Source organism: Rhynchophorus ferrugineus, unplaced genomic scaffold, assembly GCF_030347505.1.
Source record: "Rhynchophorus ferrugineus isolate W39M unplaced genomic scaffold, kcgeb_rfMv2 rfM2, whole genome shotgun sequence".
Classification (NCBI taxonomy): Eukaryota; Metazoa; Arthropoda; class Insecta; order Coleoptera; family Curculionidae; genus Rhynchophorus; species Rhynchophorus ferrugineus.
The window spans coordinates 62,146,783-62,170,873 of NW_027472581.1; the positions used below are offsets into that span (position 1 = coordinate 62,146,783).

General features: G+C 32.3%; 2 protein-coding genes across 2 annotated transcripts; both read right to left on the reverse strand.

The window, feature by feature from the left end:
* On the reverse strand, window positions 1-10,009 carry LOC143190132 (nucleoside diphosphate kinase homolog 5). Its single transcript, XM_076394257.1, has 4 exons — window positions 9,880-10,009; window positions 9,547-9,828; window positions 5,038-5,347; window positions 1-232 (listed from the first exon to the last, which is right to left on the reverse strand). The coding sequence occupies exons 1-4, from the start codon at window positions 9,997-9,999 to the stop codon at window positions 30-32; spliced, it is 915 nt and encodes a 304-aa protein (XP_076250372.1). The 5' UTR covers window positions 10,000-10,009; the 3' UTR covers window positions 1-29.
* Window positions 10,010-22,920: 12,911 nt separating this feature from the next.
* LOC143190138 (uncharacterized) lies at window positions 22,921-23,551 on the reverse strand. Its single transcript, XM_076394263.1, has 2 exons — window positions 23,080-23,551; window positions 22,921-23,016 (listed from the first exon to the last, which is right to left on the reverse strand). Exons 1-2 carry the CDS (start codon window positions 23,482-23,484, stop codon window positions 22,984-22,986), a joined length of 438 nt encoding a protein of 145 aa, XP_076250378.1. The 5' UTR covers window positions 23,485-23,551; the 3' UTR covers window positions 22,921-22,983.
* Between the last annotated feature and the right edge of the window lie 540 nt (window positions 23,552-24,091).

The following is a 24,091-nucleotide window of genomic DNA, read 5'->3' on the forward strand; positions in this document are numbered from 1 at the left end:
TTATTATAAATACGAAAACGATTGTTGCATTAAGTTGGTATAAACAGCATTCGATCAGGCCACTTAGGCTGATACGGATTATGTCTCAATAACCATTCGGCCAATGATATAACAGGATCTAATGGTTTTGTTCTTACAATTTCTACTAATCCTATTAAAAGTGTTGATTTTAGGAATGTACCAAAGTAGTCCTTTACTTTTTCTGCATTCGATGGTATAGGTTCTAATATATCTAAAATGAAAACAAAATATGTAATTTTTACGCAAAAAAAAATATTTTATTAGTAGTTTAATATTAGTACCAATAATAAGAATATCAGCGAGTTAATTAAAAGCCAGTGTAACAGGTCAATTGAAAAATCCCCGGCCTCATGGCGCTACTACATTTAAATCCATATATTTTTTAGTTAGCCCTAACCATCAAAAGATGCGTGTATAAATTTGATAGCTGTCGGATTGTTATTGTGAAAATATGAATAAAAATGAATTTCTTATGTTGATAAAATATTGCTTCTTGAAGGGAAAACAATACAGTTGACGAAAAAACTTGGCTTGATGCCGAGTTTTCGAACACCGTCCCAGGAAAATCAACCATCAAGGATTGGTATGCTAAGTTTAGACATGGTGAAATGAGCACCGAAGACAGTGAACGCACTGGACGCCCAAAAGAGGTTGTTACCGACGAAAACATTAAAATAATCCACAAAGTGATTTTGAATGACAGTAAATTGAAATTGAATAAAATTGCAGACACTAAAGATATCAACAGAACGTGTACATCATATCATTCACGAATATTTGGGTATGAGAAGGCTCTGTGCAAAGTGGGTGCCGCGCGAGCTCACTTTTGACTAAAAACAACGAGTTGATGATTCGGAGCAGTGTTTGAAAATGATCAAGCGTAATAAACTCGAGTTTTTGCGTCGATATGTGACAATGGATGAAACATGGCTCCATCATTTCACTACGAAGTCCAATCGACAATCATCCCTGTGGACTGCCACGATGAACCCGCTCCAAAGCATGGGAAAACGCAACAATCGGGTGGCAAGGTTATGGCGTCTGTGTTTTAGGATGCGCATGGAATAATTTTCATTGACTACCTTGAAAAAGAAAGGACCATCAACAGCGACTGTTACATAGCGTTATTGGACCGTTTGAAGGACGAAATAGCTGAATTTGAAGAAAAAGAAAGTGATGCTTCACCAAGACAAAGCACCGTGTCACAATTCAGTGAATACGATGGCAAAAATCCATAAATTGGGCGTCGAATTGCTTTTTCATCCACCGTATTATCTAGATCTGACCCCCAGCGACTATTTCCTGTTCTCAGATCTCAAAAGAATGCTCGCTGGGAAGAAATTTTCGTCGAATGAAGAGGTGATCGCCGAAAATAGGCTTCCTATTTTGAAGCAAAGGACAAATCGTACTACAAAAATGGTATTGAAAAGTTGGAGTGTCGCTATAATCAGTGTATCACTCTTGAAGGGAATTATGTTGAATAAAAAACTAATTTTGCCAAAAAATGTGTTTTACTGTTGTAGGCCGGAGACTTTTCAATTTACCTGTTATTCTACACAAATTGATTTGTTGACTTTTTAATTGACAAAATGATTCTTCAACAATATGCAACTTAAATATCTAAATATAAACGAACAACAATACAAAAATCAATTTAAAAATTCTTGTGCTTATTTATTGCTTAAAATTCCGAAATCACAATTGAATGGATTGTTGTTTTAGATTTGAGTAACGTATGGTAATAATACTTAATCTTTCATAGCTATAATATACTCTAAGAGGAAAGCCGTTCAGAGCAGTCAATCGGGGCAAAACTCGACTGCAAGTACGCAATCGATGAGAATATGAAAAAGTCGTCATTTGACTTTCGTAAAGTTTTTGTAGTTCGGCTAGTGAAACGAAATAAGAGTGCAACATATATGTCACAAATACGGCCTTAAAGAACACACAATAATTACAGTTTCCACACTGTATTAATGTGAAAATGCGATTGGACGAGAAGATTAATGCAATAAAACGGTAATTGTAAAATGTTTTAAACCATTTACTGTTGAATACGAAACAATCGATGAAAAAGAAATATGAAGAACACCGTACAAAAAACAGATCAAAGAGATATATCAGCATCAGGCGAAGCATACTTAGCTGAACAAAATTCGGTTCTGGTCTAATTTGGTTAGAGTTCAAAATGTACAAGTACTTTATAGTATGTAGGCTAGAAGTCGACGCGTGAAAACCTTGAAATTGCATTAGCCATTATGCAGATACAAATAAATGCAGTTCAACTGCAATTAACTGATCAAAGCTTATAGTACAAAGATAAAACAACGATAGATAACCAGGCTAATAGAAACATTTCACCTCATTCAATATATGAAACAGATGAAGAATTGCAGAGATAAGTAGCTGGATAACTATTGAAAAGTAAAAAAGGAAGGAAATTATTCACCAGGATCTTAACCGGAGCAGTTTAAAGTTAAACGAAATAGAGATTCAAGAATGCCCAGACCACTACCAATTATCGTAGGTAATGTTAATGATCATGACTTACAATTATATATAGTTCAAAAAAACAGCGCTAAACAATGGACAAATATTATTAAATGCCGTAAAAGTCCTAAAATATTCACCAAAATAATAGACTGTTACAATAGCGCTCTTATGAAGACAAATAAACTACGGACATCAAAGTTATGGCAAGAGTGATCCACCAATAGCTAAAGTAGAAAAAACATTGCGGATCTAAACGAAAATGGATTTAAATGTTCAAGTGCCACAAATTTTCTAAAAAAAACAAAGAACCAAAAATAACAAAGGTGAAATTATAGTCAAAAGAAGCCGTTATGAACATGATACTGACGAAAAAGGCATTTTTGGTATTAAAAATATTCTAAGAACCCTAAATTAATATCGCAATGCAAAATATGCCTGTTGAGTTGTTAAGGTTGAGAAAACAATGTTTTAAATGAAATACATTCCATCTTCTCTCTTTGCGTAAACTAATGCACAGAGACGAGTTTGTTCTAAACTGTGTAAAAAAGAAAAGTTTTACAAAATAGTCGCGAAATAGGCTACCGAACTGCTTGTTTACTTCAGTATAGTAGTTCTTAACCACTTCACCGATGTTTCAAAAACTCCTTTGTTTCATACAAATAAAGTGATCTGCGTAATACTGTGACAAATTATAACATAATTGAAAATAACAACTGATGAACAAATTCATACACAATACATGTACGTGATATATAACTGAAGTTATCATAGTCAGTACTGCATAAGAATAATAAGTTATCAGAATGTTTATGCATAATCAAACACTAAGAAGTTATTGCCTTACATTTGAAGAGCTGTATACGAGGATGGTTTAAATGTGATCGAGACAAATACTCTGACACGTTTATTTACTATTGAAAAAATTTACAAAAATGTATAGTTTCAGTATTTCCGCTCACTAGCTACGCATTTTGTCCATTTTTCTGGAAGTTTTTTGATGCCGGGATTGAAGAATTCCTTGGGCAACTCGGACAGCCATGTGCGCACGAACTCCTCTACCTCGTCATCGGTGTTGAATCTTTGATCTCTGAGGGCTTCTTTCAGTGGTCCAAACATGTGGTAGTCACAGGGTGATAAATTTGGACTGTAGGGGGGTGTTCCAGTGTTTCCCACCCTAATTTCTCTATTGCATCGAGCGGTATGAGGGCGCGCGTTATCCTGGAGAAGAATCGCACTTCGTGCTGGAATGCTCCTCCGTCTCGAGCGATAAGCGGGTTTCACGTGTGTTTTCAGAAGGTTAGAGTAGTATGCAGCATTAATGGTACGTTGGGTGCACAGGAAATCGATGTACAGCGCGCCCCGCCGGTCCCAGAGCACCGTACACAGAACCTTACCCGCAGACCTGGTTGTCTTCGCACTGGCACCTTTTCCTCCTTCTTCCTCCACTCTTTAGACGACGTCTTGCTTTTGGAAGTGTAATAGTATACCCATGTCTAGTGTAGTCTGTAGTGAAGATTCGCGTTAAAAACCGCCCCCTCCGCGTATCGCGTTAAGCGTTTTTTGTCAAGCAAAATTTGCGTTTTTTTTATGCCTTCCTACAGTAAAAAACGAATAACAATACGTTGCGCTACGGTGTCATAATCGTAGCACGCGCCTGAAACATGCGCTCTAGACGAAAACTATGCCACACTGTTCATAGGGGATCCAGCTATCACATACTCAAGCCACGACCTTCAAAACATACATACGCGCCATCTACAGCGTTTGTCTCCATCTTATTTGAACCACCCTCGTAGAATACGCACAGGGTTTATCAGAGGAATGTTATGATTTTTTAAAAATGTAGATTCATATATATGTCATTTAGAATATATATCATATAGAGGTAACAACAGACTTATCTCGACGAATTATATCCTGATGTTTATTTAATGTAATTTGGACCTTCACTACCCCCTTTATAAACACGTGCCTGTGTCAATCATATATTATTTATAGTTTACTGGTATAGTTTATAGTCGCGAAATGGTGGCATTCATCAAAGCGACAAATCACATTTTAGTCATTTTGCTATATATCACATTTTACGATAGTCGCGATTTCGAATTCTGCTGGGACATGATTGCAAATTTATGTTTGTTATTATTTAGGATTATGATTATCCAAAAGGCAAGAGTGTAAAATCCGACAAGGTCCCAATAACGCTAGTATAAGACCAAGCTGTATAAAGCGGGATATTTCCTGGGATGATTTCTAAGTTAGTCTAGTTAATAAGTTTAGTCAATAGTTATAAGTTTCTTAGTTAATACAGGACACCTTGGTTCGGAGCCCACGTTAAAGAGTAGGTCCAGTTCGGAAAAACCCTATTTGGTAAAAAGCAGACTCTAAAATTTAACAAATAAACAGTTAATTTAATGCATTTATATATCCGAACTATATTAACACTATTGTATTATCCTTAGTCCAGGTTAAATCTGAATATAAATATCATCAATATCTTAAAAAAAAATGTAAAATCATTACCTTTAGGGAATATGTATCTGTTTTCTCTTTTGGCTGTATTAGCGTTCTCTGAAGCATGAAGCATGTTTGGTATGTCACCATAAATCCCAAATCTCGTTCTGACACTATAAGGAAAGAACCATTCTTCTCTTAGGGTACCCATTGGGCCTATCATAGATTTCCACTTTTCAACAGCGTTAATGGCTTGTAGTGAAAGTATTAATATCGGCGATGAACTCATGGATACTACCATATATGGAAAAGCGGGCGTTCCATAATATTTTTCGTAAATTTCGGAAACTTGTTCTGGAGTAAGATGAAGAGTTCGTTTCTAAAAAGGAAAATAACAATAACATAATACATGATATCTTAAAATTAAAGATAAATGTGTTTGTGTTATTTTACATTTCTTGATACATCTAGTCACCGTATATCTCTATTTTTACATTATTATTAGGAATTATATTTTGTTTTACAATAATATGAATGAAAAGTGCAAGTGCAATAATACATTAAATATGACTGAAACGAAAATACTGCTTGTGTCCAAAACCATGCTTGATAAACTGCATAAACTGGCCAATAGTATCAATAACCACCATGTGCATCATTCGTGTTAAAAATAAATCGAGTATCTCAGAAAATCGTTATTTTAACTATTACTGACTCATAATGTAAATAATATTAGATGCTTGCATGTATTCTAACCATATTTTGCATTTTCTCAATCTCTTCTTTCTTTTCTTTTTCATTCTAATATTTTTAAGAGGAATTTATTCACAAAAATTGTTATAAAATATATTGTAGCGACCTTGAGGCATGTTAAATTTTTCATCGTGGAATAATGGTCTCCAAAAATACCCAGAAATATTATCCCAGATGTTGAACACGAGTGTGGTGCCAACAGCACCAACTAGTACATGATAACGAATATTTGGCAACTCCGAGACGTTTATCTGGAAGACTATTGAAGGGTACTTTCATTCATTCAGTCACTGACCATAGTTCAGTTCAAACGTGCCACCATCGACTGTCCAAGCCTCGTCATCAGGTAACACCGCTGCCATCTCTTTTACCATATGTATTTTCTTGATATTTTATAACGTTAATAAATAACAGTCATATAGTGTAACCATAAATATTTGATTTCGTTTTACCTTCATTCACCGAGCCGGAGCTTAGCTATATAACACCCTAAAATATTAATTAAAATATTTTACTTCATTTTCTACAACTTTTTCCTATTTTTCTGACAGCGTAGTCGTACCGCGCCGAATGAGTTATGTTAGTTTAACAACGATCCAATAATCAATACATTTTTGTGCTTCTTTAGTATTTTGAAACTGCATTGCAGCCAATCTATCAACAATGTGTAGTCTATTAGGAGCTGCCCTGGACATGTCATAGTAGATCCACTTCACATCGTCAATCATAATACACAACAGGGAACCTTTTTATGAAATTGTGATAATGAAAGGGTTCAAAATGGTATTTTCAGTCAATTCTTTCTTTCTTTCCTTTTGGGTTCAATTCCATCGCATGTAAACATCTGGAAACAATAGATTCATCTCCAGCTAAGTTGTCTGATAGTTATTTTGGAGTTTGAGATCAGTTTCCGGTCAATAAGTCTTGAATTTCATAGCATTTGAACGGTTAGGTTAGACCAATAAACTGCTGATATAGAAATGAGGTTAATAACATTTTCGGTGTCCGCTATGATTACCGTTTTGGTGGGTGCGAGGACTCCCAGAATGAATTCACCACTTTTGGGGGTTTAGTTGTATACCGAGAGGTTGATGGGGAGTAACGTCTCCGGTAAATATTTGATATAGGAATTATAGAATTGTACTGCGTCTGCTATGATTTTTTGAAAAGGAACCTGACGTTTTCCCGAATGATGTTTTGCCAGTTTCTCTTTCTGATAATCGATGGAATATTAGCTTAGAAGTTTGTTTTGCACTACTTAATTCTTATCTGTATTGAAATGCTTGGCTTTGACTTTTTTAAAATTCCTATGCTATCAAATAATTTTTCTAATAAAATCAACCAAATAGAAGAACGATTATTCATCTAGTTGGTCGTTTCTTCAGGATACGATCCTGGTTGTTCTGGAAAAAATGTTGCGTTCAGATATGGATGTGATGAATAACATTACAAGTATATTTCAAAATGGGACAAATATACACAACGGTCACTCATAGCAAAGTGACAATTAAAATTGGTAAACGTTGGAATAACAATTGATTAGGTTTTATTAGTCATAACATTTATCAATAATTCATTGCAGATCGATCTGGATAAACTCGATCAGACACATTAAAGAAGAAATTAACAAATGATTGAATTGTGAACAACCGTTAGATAGATTAGAAATTAATAGCTTAGTTATACACTTGAATGAAATTTTATGAATATGATGTGATTCAATGCTGCTGTTTTTTAAGACCGGGCGATGAGAGTGGAAACAAGTAATGGTGACTGTATTGAAGTAATTGTTCAGAATATATATGAGCATTTGGTTAAAATGTCTTAGGAGAGAAATAATAGTAAGTGTGTTACAGATATGGCAAATGCATTAAGGAGAATGCAGTGATTAGTTATTATCGATTATCGATCTAGTTTCATCAAGAAAGATGTATATGGTATTAACAGAGCAAACTAAAGAGAAATACATTGATATCCAAATATCTTTACAAAGAAACATTGTACCGAAGGACACAAGAACTAAGCATACAAGGTAATGAAAGTAAATTATGTTACTTGGATATACAATTGTTAATCAGGTGGACTAGGCCTCCAGGAAATACAACTACATAGAAATGTACCTAGAGTTCAATATAAATGTAACACAACCCTAATCTACAAACTATTATAACTGTGTACCTAATTGTAGTTTTAAGTCCTTCGATAATATATGTATTAGATTTACTATAATGTTAAAATAAATTATATTTAATAACAGTATTTTTGTTTAATTATTTTATTTAGAATATAATTTTGTTGTATGTCAAAGCCAAACTGAACTAACACGTTTTGACGTCACAAATGTAGATGACGTACGTAAAAAACTTCTTTGAATGGACTACATATCTGTAATTAGGAAGTAAGGAATAATCTGTTTTCTGTAACTCTAACAACATAAATGTACCCTTGGCGTTGTATTCTTCCAAGAGTTCGTTATTGTTCAAATTAACATTAATTCAGTTTTGGAAAATGCGCAGAGAATATCCGTTAATAATACTATTTAATATGATCTTACATTTATAAATAATATATACGATATTATAACGTATACAATTATATAATATATTAATTTTTTTATTATTTAATTATTATATTCTTACTATTGGTTTCCGACTAACCTACAATTTATCTTTATGATAAATTCTAGGTATATAACTAGAACCCATCGGCCCTATCTCAGTCCTTAGTAAAATAATGTTTATACATGTCACTGCTGTATTTTTTATTATATGCACCTCATTACACAACACTACACAAGATCAGATGGTTTGATTCTTTTGAGTATGAGTCCTGTTCTGGTGAAATTCAAAAGTTGCAATACTTCAATATGCTCATGAAAATGGAGTTTTTCATTATGCCCCCTTGCATTTCTCTTGATTTCTTGACTGACTGTGTTTATCTGAAGGTCTCGATGTGGGTAGTCGGTCCTGTAGTATTTGGGTGCATCCACAATACTTCTCAGGACTTTGTTCTGAAAAATTTGTATTTTGTTTATGCTACTCTTTGCAGAACATCCCCATAACTGAACTCCGTATGTCCATATAGGTTTCAATATTTGCTTATATAATAGCAATTTATTATGTACTGATAATTGTAATTTTCTTCCAATTAGCCAATACATTTTCCTATATTTCAATTCCAGTTCTTTTCTTTTCTTCTTTATATATGCCTTCCAGCGAACCTTTTGCATCAAGATTCATTCCGAGATATTTAGCGTTGTTGCTATATGGAATGATAGTATTAATTCATGATGTTGGTGCTTGTACGGTCTGATTGTAGGTGAACTGTACATGCACAGATTTACTTTCGTTAATTTTTATTTTTCAAGTGTCCAATTATTTATATTGTTACTCGCCTGTTGTAATTTTTGTGTGGCTTCTTCACTATTGTATCTGACAGCTATAATCGCAGTATCATCAGCATAATATATTAATGATATATGTCATTATAATATTATAATATTATAACATAATAATCTCAACAATATAACCTAAAACTGAGTGAAAATAATTATTGCAAACCATCGATGTTCAATTTGATTCGCGGCTTGAAAAAAATTATGATTGTTATAACACTATAACCAAAGGTTTTTACGCCCTCACAGATAACAAAGAAGAGTAGAAAAATGTTCTATAAATAAGACTTTTCGACGGCTAACCAAAAATATAAGGAATATAAGGAACTTGGTTAATGTGTTAATCATATACTATTATAAGTAACAGTTTTAAACAAACCGATTTTTTATAAAAACTACTTCCAACCCATTCCAAAATAGTAAATTCTTACATTAATTATTTTTAAGCCACCTTTATCGATTGCCCTCAAAACTACATCTTTAAATTCCATAGCTTCTGGTTTTATGATAGCTATGGTCCTTTGAAGGACATTATCCTCGCAAGATATCGAAGTAGAAGAAGAAGAAACTGATGTTCTGGGTTTACAAAGTTCTCGATCGTCCACTAAAGGGCTAACATAAAATCGTTGGTAGTCAAAATCACCCTCATGTTCAGTCCTCGCTGTTGTGCTAGCTGGAGAAATATAATGTATGGTATCAGGAAAATCGGATATCTGAAATTAGATCTTCGTCAGGAATGAGTTACTTCAAATACAATAACTTACTCTGCTAGAGTTTACACCAGAGGTTCGAGCTGTATTTTGATGAGAGTTATATCGACTTGAGTTTAGAGAACTTTCAGTCAATAATGCTACATCGTCCTTTGAATTCACATAAATATCCATTTTTTTTTTAATATAAATAAATATATTGTATAAATGTCAAACTTTGACGGTATTGTACCATGAAGGCCATAGATAATCAAAAAAGCTTTAAACTAAATCAATAAAATATTTTTAACAAAAAAATTGAATCGATTTCAAAGAATGAATAAGAAACTCACTAAAAATTAAAAAATAATCAAACTTGGATTTTTAACACAAAAAATAATTTTAAATAAAATATGTGGATCATCGTTGTAATAACTAAATGAAAATAAACAAAAACCTTATTTAACCTATCTACTACGCTTATTTTATATTCTAATATATACACACAATTGAGCTTAATAGGATATGTTATTCCTCAGTTATGCCCGGACTTGGCGCATGCGCATATTGAGCTCCAATTAATTTTAAAACAGAGAATAATTCGAGTCTTGCGCATGCGTACATACATCGTTATATACTTACATTTTTTTAAGGCGACTATTAGATTAAATGTCGAGAATATATATAATTAAATAAGTTCAGAAGGTAAATACAAATTGTAAAATTTTGGAAATAATACATTTTATTTAAAAATTAATTAATAAAAAGGAATAATAAAAATATAATTAATATACGTTCAGCCATTCTATTTTTATAAAAATATATTACAAATCACTTGTAACCGAACCCGAACTCCAAGCACAATATATATTTAAACCTCAGAGAAAAAACTTACAAAGTCTACAAGACAATTACCAATACTATATATTAAGATATATTTAAAGAATTTACATGAAGATAAAGAATATATAAAAATATATTTGCAGAATTTACTACAAGACCAATTACTAACCTATATTACAATATTTAGATCAAATCTAATATAGTTAAAACAAAACAAAAAATCCACCACCTTATTCATGAAAACAGTGAAAATGTCCTAAAATTTCCAAATACAATCCAAAGTGTACATATATATAAATACCTCATCTTTTATATATCTTATTGGGAAAATAAGTCTGCTTCTCAATTTTTCTTATCTTCAATGTTCCAGCAGTGTTTGATAGTACATTCGCAATTATCGCCTATTCACACCTTTTAATGCTTCAATATAACTAGATACATCATCGGGTCTGCCGAAAACATTATCTCTCCATACGCCTGTAAATGACACAATTAAATACAATTTTATAATATACTTTTAAATAGGTTCACTTCTGATCTCAAAGCTGTTGTATCTTTTTTTACCAACGGAGGCCCCTCCTTGAAGATTATCCTTAATAAAATATAACTAATTAAGTGATGTGTCACTTGAATATAAAAAGTTCTTCATTACAGGTTTTCAACAAAATGTTTAACTTCATTTTGGTACTTGCTTTTGCTAATTGAAGGTTCACTGATAATTAGTAAACTTTCATTTTCATCCGATCTATTTGGACCTACAACATAATCGCTCCTCTACTCAAATAGGGCTACAGCGAGAATATGTTTGCATAATATAGATTTTATGCTGTTTTAGGAGCATTCACATCTATATCTATGCAAACATATTTTGCATAGGTGACAATAACCAGCTCGGAAATCTTCATCACAGATTTCACTGGGCGATACCATATAAGCCTTATTGTTTACAGAGCAAGATTGAACCCTAAACATACAACATTCGACGAGTTCTATTTTACCATTCATTTCCAGACCTTTCTTGTGGCCTTGTATAATGATTCTGTGATGATAAATGTTTGAATTCGGCCTTCTGGGTACAATTGTTTTCCAGATGTTTTCATTTACTATTTCCTCCAAAATATCCAAAAGCTTTTCAACCCTAAAAATATAGTATTTTAATACCACTTTTATATATTTAAGTTAAGATCATGTTTCATCAACGTTTATTAAATTTATTAAATTCATGAACATTTACCTCAGATTACAATTGCCTTATTAAAATTTCATTTAGACTTTCAATAGCCATGTTCGTGTTTATTCAGGTATAGTATATGTAACTAAAAGATAAAAACTTATAAAAAAAACTAATTCATTTTAAATATATGAATTTTCCTCACGTTTGCAGGTATTTTAAAAATGCATATTCTCCCACTTCTTCTAAATACTTAAAATATTCTTCATTTTAAATTTAAAATTTATCCAATATAAACTTTTTCTTCATTTGTTTCTTTCATAATAATTTCCATTTTATTTTTCATATTATCTGGAACCTCCTTGGATTTTATTTTAGTTCTTGCTTGTATGTTCCAGTTTTTTATGACGTGCCAGGTACATAATCTCCTTGGACATTCATTATTTTTACCCACGCGTTATAAAACCTTGGATCATCATCACTAATTAGGTACTGACAACTGATTGCTGCCCCTAACTTCATCAGTAATGCTCTAAAAAATATTTCAATGATTATTGTGTAATTGTGGTTTTCTAGAAGAACTGTCATCAATTCATAATTTTTATTATATGATGGGTTCCATCGATGCAAATAACCCTGTTTTCTTTTTGAATATTGTTTTTCATTATATCATTCATATATCCAAGACAAAGTCTTCATCCCAGAGGCCATCATACTTTTCACCTGAAATAATTTATTACATCACTGGTGAATACACTTTTTTTACAAAACCAAAACCTATTTACCTATGGTTTTATATAAAAATGCATTATTTTTTCCTCCTTCAGAGAAGTTGTCACTAGGTCATTGGGATGTCTTTGTTGATTTATGTTGTAAGTTCTGATGATTCTATTTAGATCAACTCTTATCAATAAATTAATCCTTTTCAAAGTATTATCTTTCACTATCCTAGTATCATGCAGAATCCTATCAGGTGTCACACCTGCGATTAATTCATCTGGAATTTTGGTTTCTTCAGCTTTTGTTAATCTTCTGTATCCTATATTACCTCCATGTCCTACATGCGTTTCAACAAAGTCAACAGACACTTCACCTAAAGACATAAAATATTTACTACAAGATCTCTTAATTAAAATATGTCACTATTACCAGTTACTGCAATTCTTCCTGTTATTTTCGATGTACAAAACCCATTAATATACCGACTGCCAATTTTTCTCGGTTGACATACTGTACATTTACTTTTATGACCTTAATTGAATGAATGGTTAATTACCAAAAGTAAGTATGAAATTAATAATGTTACTAGCTGCAGTGTTACTTCTGATGAAATTGTATACTATTTTTCTAATGCCGCTTGGATATTTTGCATTTATCCTACATGAATAATTTTCTTCTCTACTTTAGGGTAAATGATGTGGCTCAGTGAAGGGAGGTAAAACGAAATGAAACAGTGGTGTTTACATTATGTGACCGTTATTTATTGGCTATATAAAAAATGTGAAAAATACAAATGATAAAAAGGATGGCAGCGGTGTTACCTGGAGACGAGGCTTGGACAGTCGATGGTGGCACATCTAAACCAAACGAGGGTTGAGCACTGAATGACTAGGAATACCTTTCAATAACATTCCAGATAAACGTCTGGGGGTTGCCGCCAGCTATTCGTTATCGGGTTCTAGTTGGCGCTGCTGGCACCCCGCCCGTTTTCAACATCTGGGATTATATTTCTGGGTATTTTGTAGACCGTTATTCTACGATGTAAAATTCGACATGCCTCAAGGTCGCTACACTACTATCCTGACTCCTCCAGAAATGAAATTCTTCAATATTTCTAAAATGTAAGGTAGATATCTTAGTATTTATGTCGTGTGTCTCCAACAGATGTCTGCAGAAGTTAAGATAATGTGCCAAATTTTTCGATTGTGAGCATAAAGGGTAGATAATTCTTCTTGCTCTTGTTTGTAAAACTACTTCGGCGTGAAATTTACGCATATGTCGATTTCGACTTGAAGTCGATGAAAATGTTTTTTCACAAAACCATTTAAATGCCGTTGAATAGAACGTACCGTCATTAGAAAAGGTTGGCAATATAGTTTATTCTATTCTAAGGTTTATTCTATGTCCGGATATTACTGAGGAATAATGTATCCTGAGCTTAAAACCTCCCTAAACCGATTTATCTATTTTCATTATTATTTTAACTATTACCAAATGATCACTTTGAAGTTGATGCCGAACCCAAACAGTAATATTAATTTAAATTTGTTTTGTTGGTCATTTAATTTTTTGAATATGTCACAAAATTATATTATTTTTGTATTTTTTAGGCTCTGCACTGACTTCAAAGTGATCAGTTGTTTGTCGTTAAAAATAATGTTATATATTATTAACATTTATTCAATTAATTTAATTAAATTTATTAATAAAATATTATAATATAACATAAATAGATAAATAGGTAGTTTGATTTAGTTATTACAACGATTATTATTTACATATTTTCTTTTATATATGTTTTTTGTGTTAAGAATCCAAGTTTGATTATTTTTAAATTTTTAGTTACACACCGTTATTTTATTAAGTATTACAATGGGTAGATCAAGGCTAGCCTAGGTGTTTTAACAAATGTTCTAACTATCAACAACAAAAAGTTATCGTCCCCACCGGGAATCGAACCAGCTATCTTCGTTTGGGAGCTGAAGGCTTTAAGCATTACACCATAGCACCATAGTTTTTGCACTGAACGACTTTCGATTTTCCGCCAAATCGTCTCAGCAATAACATTATACCCAAATATATGTTTATTTTAGATAAAAAATATATGGAAACTTTGTACGTGCCTTTAAAATTTGAGCATTTCCCTCAACTTCCTCTAACAATAGGTCCTGATTTGGTTTCAATAGGATCACCTCGGAAATGCATTCTTTCAAATAAAAAGAGAATTTTAAAAATTGGCCCACAATTGATGGAGAAATCGGCGAACATACTACATATTAACAAAATATATTGCGAATATGTAGGATCATCAGAAAATATTAAAAATTGAATAATTTCTGTTATTCTAAATCGCTTATTTTTATTAACATAAATTAAAGACTTCGAATTATTGTATTAGTTGCATTAAAATGTCAAAGCAATCAAACCGTTTTTTAGATATTATGGAGACAAGTTAAAAAAAACGCTCCATTCTTCTACCTCTTATATTTCTGTAAAACTGTTTATATAACTGTTGTCTTAATTCTAGTTTGTTTTACGATATTGTTCACACGTCGCTTCTGTAGATCCCCCGTCGAAGATAATTATAGTCAAAAATGTCGCAATATCAACGATTTTGATGCAGGAAATCAATTAATTCAAATATTCATTGTTGTTCATTATCTGGTACTAGACATCGAATCAACAGTTATTTCCTTCTTCATATACAGTCTATATAGACTTTTGTGTTAAAAGTGGCTTACCGCGATTGAAAAACCACATATTCCATATGCCAATACATAATTAGAACCAATTTATATTCTTAAATGATGGCTTAAAGAACAAGTACTAAAAAACCAATGCGGCCAACCTCTATGATAAAAGACCAAAACAATAGGCTAATGAATAGTGAAGATGGCTTTTCAGTTCTATAATTAGTTAGTGTTCAGAAATCGAACAATAATGTATTGAATAGTTTTAGATATGATTTAGGTGTGCATATAGATACATTTCTTGAATGCTTGTACAAAAAATAATGCAAAAATAAGTTAAATATAAATTGTTTTATCATTCTGTTCCCTCTGACTTCAGCTTCCTCTTCCACTTCAAAATGTTTTTATAGAACAAATTTCAAATAAACGAAGATGTGATCGCTATCGTACGAGGGATGTTATTTATATTTTTTACTTAATAATGAAGAGGCAGTAATTTATTACAGCAAAACGAAATTGGCTTTCTTGTTTATCGAAGTAATCTCCATGACGACAAATATACTTTTACATGCGCTTGAATAATCTTCGTAATACTTGTTGATGTATTACAGTGGAACTGTAATGCATCAACGACTTTTTCAAACGACCACAAACGAAAAATGTTGGACACGTATTCTTGATATCCGGAAATAAAAAAAGTAATTTGGTGCCAAACCAATGTCCAGTTATTTCGAATAGAAAGGCGATTATTTATTTTGAAGTGCTTCATCAACGAATCACTTTTGTAGAATTTGGCTCATCTTGGAAGACGCATGCAATACATTATTGTTTTGTTTAAGGCTCATACGTATAGATCCAAGAATCATCACCAGTTTAGATGAAATTGATACATTTTAATGCACTCCCATTATATTCCTTAGCATTTTTTTTGCATCAATTAATATGAGCATTTATTGAGATTTGCAGGAATGTTTTCTGGTACGGTAACTGATTTTGTGGGATCTTCACAACTTCAGTCTCTGAGCTAATTGTGGTCACGATTAAATTCATTATACCAACTTTTCACAGTGGTCATGAATGGGGTTTCATTGCCAAAAGTCGAAGTAAGTTGATCTATGCATTCCTGTCTTGATAATCCACGCTTAAAATCATAAAAAAATCCTTACACGAAAATGTTTACGAATTAATATAAAGGTCAAATTTCCAATTGTAGGTGTCATATGGAGTCTAACAGTTAGTATAGCCAAAGGTCAAAAATGTAAATAGCAAATCTCGTAAAAAAGAATTTAGCTTTCAAAAATATCTCAGATACATAAATTGAAGCATAGTTTACAACAATATCGGTTTCCGAAACTTTAGTTGAATTTCCTGGAACTTATTAGAATTTATATAACTTAAAAAAATTGTTACAATGTTGATTTCACTGTTTTCATTGTTAATAATTTATATAACTCACAAATACTCTATAAAATTATAAAGGGACTATCAATATAACTACAATGCTGTCAAAATAAAGTTCTATAATATCAGATACCCTATAAATAAATCCTAATTCGCAGGGAAAAAATAATCCATCCAAAGATCTATTAACATATAGTCTATCTAAGTAGCAGTTGATGTAGTCATCTCAATTGATGACGTAAAACATTTTAGGCATTTTAGTTTATTTTATACAACATTCTAATATAAATAAAATAATGAAACAAAAATGTTATAAAATATCATTTATTTTAACATTACAGAACATCTTCTAATGCCTATATTATAATGCCTAAGTTAAGAGTTATTAATTCTATTTATATTTAACTATTTTCTAAACCACCTATATCCCCTGGCGGCTTAGTCCACCTAATTAATATTTGTACGTCTAAGTAATGTGTTTTCTTTTCAAAGCATTCTGATATCACTGTATGTCTTATGTTACCGCGTGTGTAGATTTTTCTTAATAAAATTAGATTTAATCGTTGCATTATCTCTAATGCATTTGCCAGATCTGCAAAACGGTTAGTATTCATTTTCTCCCAGTACAATTTAATCAAATGCTCCTATATATTCTAAACAATTACACACATATCTACGCACATAAATCTTTAACACTCTACTATACTACTACTACTCATCTATAGTTGTTTCCACTATCGTTCTGCCTTGGTATTGTCAGCATTGAATTATAATCCAACATCCAGAAAGTTTCATTCACGCGTTGTCATATTCTGAGCCACTATTCAAATCAACAACTAAACTGTTAATTTCCAATCTAACACTGGTTCACAGTTCCACCATTTGTCATTTCCTTCTGTGTCTGATGGAGTTCATCGAAACCGAACAGTTCTTGACAGCATATCTTTTTTGGCCTACATATTTACTGTAGTAATTCTTTACCACATCCCATAACAATTCGATATGCAGTGTTAGAGGGGAAGACGTTACACTTTGTGCCTATATTCGCTGTGTAACTTTATTCAGGCCTATTTTTAAGAAACTAAATTACATAAAACATAATTAAACATTTCATTTATATTTACCAAGTGACAATTTGAAATACTTCATTCTTTACCACGGTATCTTCAAAAATTAATTTATGTTTTGCTAGTTATAGTTCAGTTCCAACCTTCGTAGGGTGAAGACGTATTTTCAATACGGTCCAAGCTATAAAAAGATACCTTTCTTTAAAAAAACCCAGTATTTTATTACGGTTATTTAATTGAGCGTTAAAAACGCATAACAGATGCGGCTATCCGTCTCTCAGTGGACCTAAAGTGTGGTGAATACGTGTTTACGTGACCAGACAAAAGGACTCATTTTTATTTATTTTATTTAAAATATACTCATTTTATTTAAAAGCATCTCATTTTTATTAGTGTTTAAAATTATTTCATCTTATTTTACAACAGTCCTTTTGAAATTCATTTATAGTATTTATAGTAAAAAACTAGTGCTAAAATAACGTAAGTGAAAAATGAAGTGCGTGAAATAAACAATGTATTTATTTTATTTTTTTATCCTCTGGAAGTAAATTAAATAAAATATTAAAAATTAAAAAATGGCAAACCATAGCGATTCAACCAAATCACCTGCACACTTTGATATAAGATTAGAACAAACAGCAATAACGCAAACTCCACCATCAGAATGGACTACAGTCATTAACAAAAAACGATTGAAAAGTTCAGAAGAAGAAATCGCGAGGAAACAAACAAGAATCAGTGACTATTGGTTGCAGAAACCGATAGAGACAAAAAACAGTTTTAGCAACCTGTCGGAAGAAATTGAAGAGAACATACAACCAAGCCCTGAAAAAGTTGTTCCCAAACCACCACCAATAACAGTCTATAAGGTAGGAATAATAAAAAATATCCATGACTTATTGAAAACCATTACTACGAACTACACAATTAAAACAGTGAGCTACGAATCAATTAAAATCCAATTGTTCGAAGCGGATCACTTTAAAGTTCTTATAAAAGAATTAGATGAAAGAAACACCCAATACCACACATTCAGGCCAAAATCCGAGAGAACATTTAAATTCGTATTAAAAGGATTACATCACGGGACGGACTTTAACACCATCAAGGTAGCACTAGCTGAAAAAGGCCACGAGGTCGTAAATATTCACAATATACGACATCACACGACAAAAAAACCTCTGCCTATGTTTTATATAGACATAAAACCTAATGGAAATAATAAGGCGGTGTATGAAATCACCAAATTGGAAAATAATATTATTAAATGCGAACCACCACATATAAAAAGAATTATACCACAATGCACAAGGTGTCAAGCGCACGGGCACACAAAGACTTACTGTCGCAAATCATATAGATGCGTAAAATGTGCAGGAGAACATAAGACAGGTGATTGTACTCGTAAAGTTCGCGATGAAAAAGTGAAATGTGTTAACTGTAACGGAAATCATCCAGCGAACTACAAGGGTTGCGCAGTTCACAAGCAACTACAACAGAAACTCTATCCTGCCTTAAGGGAAAAAGGCATCAACAAAAACAATCCACTACTACCAATCTACCACTACCCACCAGAACAAGTCAACCAGACATAACTTATGCCCAAATAGTTGAAAATGGTTCAGCACAAAAACGAGAGACAATATCTCAACCTACTGAAACTAGCAACATCTCAAGATTAGAAAATATGATGGCCAAACTAATGGATCAAATGAGTACGATGCTTGGTCTACTCACAACCGTCGTAAGCAAACTTAACTAATGCCTGAAACCAATAGCTACAAAATCGCCGTCTGGAATGCCAATGGACTCCAACAACACGCCAGGGAACTAAAAATGTTCGTAAATGAATAAAATATTGACGTTATGATGGTTTCCGAAACACACTTTACGGACAAGAATTATCTGAAAGTTCCTAAATATAAGTTTTATCATACAAATCACCCTGATGATAAAGCACATGGAGGTACAGCCATAATAATTCGAGATGATATAAAGCATTTCGAAAAAGAAAAATTCCGCAAAGACTACCTGCAAGCCACCAGTCTAACTATAGAGGAAGCCCATGGACCATTAACAATTTCTGCGATTTATTGCCCACCCAAACATAACAACAAGGCAGAACAATTTCAAGAATTCTTCAGTACGCTAGGTAATAGATTTATAGCAGGAGGAGATTATAATGCAAAACATTTAATGTGGGATTCAAGAATAATAACCTCAAAAGGTAGAGAACTGCCCAAAGCCATTAGGAAAGATAACTTACAACATATCTCTACTGGTGAACCAACATATTGGCCTTCAGACAGAAATAAAAAACCAGATACAATAGATTTCTGTATTACAAAAAATATTGATCCAAAAAAGTGTCAGGCAGAATCATGTTTCGACCTGTCTTTTGATCATTCACCAATAATAGTAACAATTTCTTCAAAAATTACCATCAAAGATAAACCCCCTTCTCTGTGCAATAATAGAACTAACTGGCCCTCATTTAGAGAAAACTTAGACCAAAATATCTCTCTAAACTTACCGTTACCAACTGAAATGGATATAGAAATAGCAGCTATAAATCTTACAAAAAATATACAGGAGGCAGCATATTCCGCAAGCGGAATATATTAAATTTATTAAAATTTAATATTTAATATTATTTAATATTTAATAATTAATATTTAATATATTAAAACAAGCGAAAATAATTGGGCGAGAAGCAATAAAGAGAAGGCTGACATTTTCTCAAAACACTTAAAAAATGTTTTTAAACCTTTCCAGTCTCAGCTACATAAAAATGACGAAAATAAAATTACTAGCTTTCTAGATTCGCCATTTCAAATGGATTTACCGCACGAGAAATTAACGGTCAAAAAAGTTAAACATACAATAATGAGAGAGATTAATATTAAAAAAGCTCCTGGTTATGACTTAATTACTGGCAAAATTTTAAAAGAACTATCAGAAAAGGCTATAAAACTATTAACATATATATTTAATGCTATGCTACGAATTAATTACTTCTCTAATATCTGGAAAGTAGCTAAAATATTAATGATACTTAAACCAGGAAAAATACCAGAAGATGTGACCGACCTATAAGTTTATTACCAATAATCTCGAAAGTTTTCGAGAAATTATACATAAAAAAACTAAACTATATAATAGAAAAAAGAAAAATTATTCCAGAACATCAGTTTGGCTTTCGCAATAAGCATGGGACTATAGAACAAGTGCATAGACTTGTAAACCAAATAAACGCTGACCTAAATGCCAAAAGATATTGTTCGGCTGCTTTCCTAGACATATCTCATGCTTTTGACAAAGTATGGCATATGAGCTTGCAGGTTAAACTAAAGAAACTTCTCCCTCATCCGGACTATCAGCTACTAAAATCGTATCTCACTGACAAACATTTTATTGTAAATCAAGGCGATGAACATACCGAATTAAATCCTATATATTCAGGAGTTCCGCAAGGTAGTGTACTGGGTCCAGTACTGTATCTTCTGTATACGGCTGATCTGCCCACCACAAAAATAACTACTGTGGCAACATGTGCAGACGATACAGCAATCTTAGCATCCCATGAAGATCCAGTCACAGCATCAATAAACCTACAAACCCACCTGGAGCAAATACAATTATGGTTGAAGACATGGCGCATTAAAGCCAATGAATCAAAATCTACGCATATAACGTTTACCCTGCGTAGAAGAACATGTCCACCAGTAAATATCAATCATCGTCAACTCCCCCAAGCAGAGCATGTTAAATATCTTGGTATGCATTTAGATCGACGCCTAACCTGGAAGAAGCACATACTCTCTAAACGGAAACAACTAGGACTAAAATTATATCAAATGTATTGGCTCATTGGGCGCAAATCCAAGTTATCATTAGATAACAAGGTATTGCTGTATGAGTCTATACTCAAGCCCATTTGGACATATGGAATTCAACTATGGGGTACCGCTAGCAAATCTAATATATCCATCATTCAACGGTTCCAAAATAAGGTGTTGCGTGCCATTGTTGATGCTCCGTACTATATTTCAAATAAAGTGATACAACGCCATATTCCTCTAGAACCTATAACGAGTGTAATCCAACGTGTTTGTGTGAAGTACTTCGAAAGAGTGTCAGTGCATCCCAATGTACTCGCTAATCAGCTAAATATGCGACGTGATAGTGAAGTGCGTAGACTAAAACGTTTAACACCACCTGATCTGATTACTGGACATATGTAGAGTTTAGAATAAGCATTAGAATAAGACTAATTAATTAAGATAATATTTTATACAGAAGATTGCTTAATGAAGTGATTTTCTACATGCCATGTATATATAATATAAACAGAAGAAATACTTATTGCCAATAGGGCAGATTGTGGACTCACGAAGAGTAATCAAAAAAAATGTTTTGCTAGCTAATCTTTAATTACAGCTTTTGCCGACTACTTGTTGGGATCTTTTTGTTTCTAGCATGAAGAACATATATATCTGCAATGAATTATTAAAATATATTATGATCTACAAAACCTAATCAAATCTAATTCTTTTACCTTTTTCCATCAAGTTTTGTTTTCTTTCCACTCTTTATGCCCCAATGTTCCATGTGAAAAAATGTTCACTGCTTTTATACATTTCATAAATTTAATCTCTAATAGAACTAACATCAGGTATGTGGACACTTTCTTTTCAGTGAATTCAAACTTATATTATTTTTATTTTTTGGAGAGATTTTAGTCATAGTATCCATACTAAAGTGCAGCTGCAACACAATAAAAGTATTTCCAATAAAAACCCCAGCAGATTAATATATAATAGTATCAATACTTACCATTTTAGCGCTTTTTTTAAGTTGGTGATCATAGACATAATCTATTTCTGACTGACTAATGACAATGTTGACCTGTTAAACCTCTTATCACTAACGTTTTAAAGAATTTTGAGGACATTTGACCATCGAAAGATTTTTTTAGGCTGATTCGGTTATATGCTCGAATGAATCATACAACATTGTATCTCTTTTTATCTGGAATAAAATAAGAAGGAAACTATTGTCTGGTATTAAAACGAAAGTCAATACAAACTGCAATAGGCAATACATTATACATCTTGAGGAAATAAGTTCACTGCTATTTTGGAGGGACTATAGAAGTTGATAAATTGCTTATTATTTCAATCGACACTATTTAAAAACAAAACAAAAATAATACACTCTTACATATATTTCCAACACTGGATTATTTATTAAAACAAACAATTACATATTATTTATACGTAAAACGCTATTTTCTGCTTGAACAACTGACCATCGAAACCTGAATACCAGTAGAATAGAAAATTTTAGCTACTTGTGGTTCTTCCAACAAATAAGGCCTTACCATAACGTCGGTTTGAGTATCGGTTTCTCGGTATGAAGTCAATTGACCAGCAACCATACGAGTTAACATATCCACACAACATTCTGCGACACCATCGTCATCAGCCAAGGATAAAATGCGCAACTCATCCGCCGAAAACCGATAATGTTTTAAAAAAGTAAGTTTAGTCTTTCTTGGCAGATCTAACACTCTGATGCTGTCTTTTTGAATTTCACTGAATGGACAGTATTGTAACAAGCTATAAAACGCTTTATTTTCTTTATTAGTTTCCAGAGATAGTACCGTGCAAAATTTTTTCTCAGATCTTGCTGAAGCTCGCGTATCTGTAGCTTCTAATATAAAAGGAAATACACGCACAACTGTTTGTACTTCTTTATCTTCCGTAGATGGAGTAGTTGTAGACATTGTTGATTCTGATACTCATTTTATCAGACGGTAATTTGAAAATACTTTTAAATTTAAGTCATATTTTTCTGTTACAGTGACATTGTCAAATTCATAATTATAACGTCTTGTTCAACTTTTCTATGTTGTACAACTTTCGCTGTGCAATTCTTAGTCGTATTATAAAATATTATCTCATATCACAAAAGTAACATAACCAGAAATGAATCGCATAATTTATATTATATTCAGTATATTTTTATTATTAAAGACGACATTTTAATCAAAATTACAATTCTAACCGAAAAAATCATTAGAAAACTAATAGTAGCCCCGAGAATTATTCATTTTTAGCTGCTAAATAATTCCATTGCATATGTAGGTATTTTACACCCATTATTGGTTTTTTATATAGGCAGTTTAAGGATTTAATTAAAGCTACGAAGTCTCGAGGACACAAATATATTTTTTAACAAATAGTCAAAATTTCAGACAAATGAAAACGCAGTCTTGAATTTGCATATATTGCTAAAACAGATGATGAACATGCAGATTAAGTATCGTTATATCTAAGTTAGCTAGATCTGGTAAGATAATTTAATTAGACTATGCATTTTTTATAATTAAG

What these genes read in the sequence shown, in the direction of transcription:
- LOC143190132 (XM_076394257.1), bottom strand. Translation starts at nt 9,999, where the DNA reads ATGGATATTTATGTGAATTCAAAGGACGATGTAGCATTATTGACTGAA. An exon ending in CTGGTGTAAACTCTAGCAGA is followed by an intron (nt 9,829 to 9,879) that starts GTAAGTTATTGT and finishes ATCTAATTTCAG; the next exon opens with ATATCCGATTTTCCTGATAC. An exon ending in CAGATACATATTCCCTAAAG is followed by an intron (nt 233 to 5,037) that starts GTAATGATTTTA and finishes TTTTCATTTTAG; the next exon opens with ATATATTAGAACCTATACCA.
- LOC143190138 (XM_076394263.1), bottom strand. Translation starts at nt 23,484, where the DNA reads ATGTCTACAACTACTCCATCTACGGAAGATAAAGAAGTACAAACAGTT. An exon ending in ATACTCAAACCGACGTTATG is followed by an intron (nt 23,017 to 23,079) that starts GTAAGGCCTTAT and finishes ACTGGTATTCAG; the next exon opens with GTTTCGATGGTCAGTTGTTC.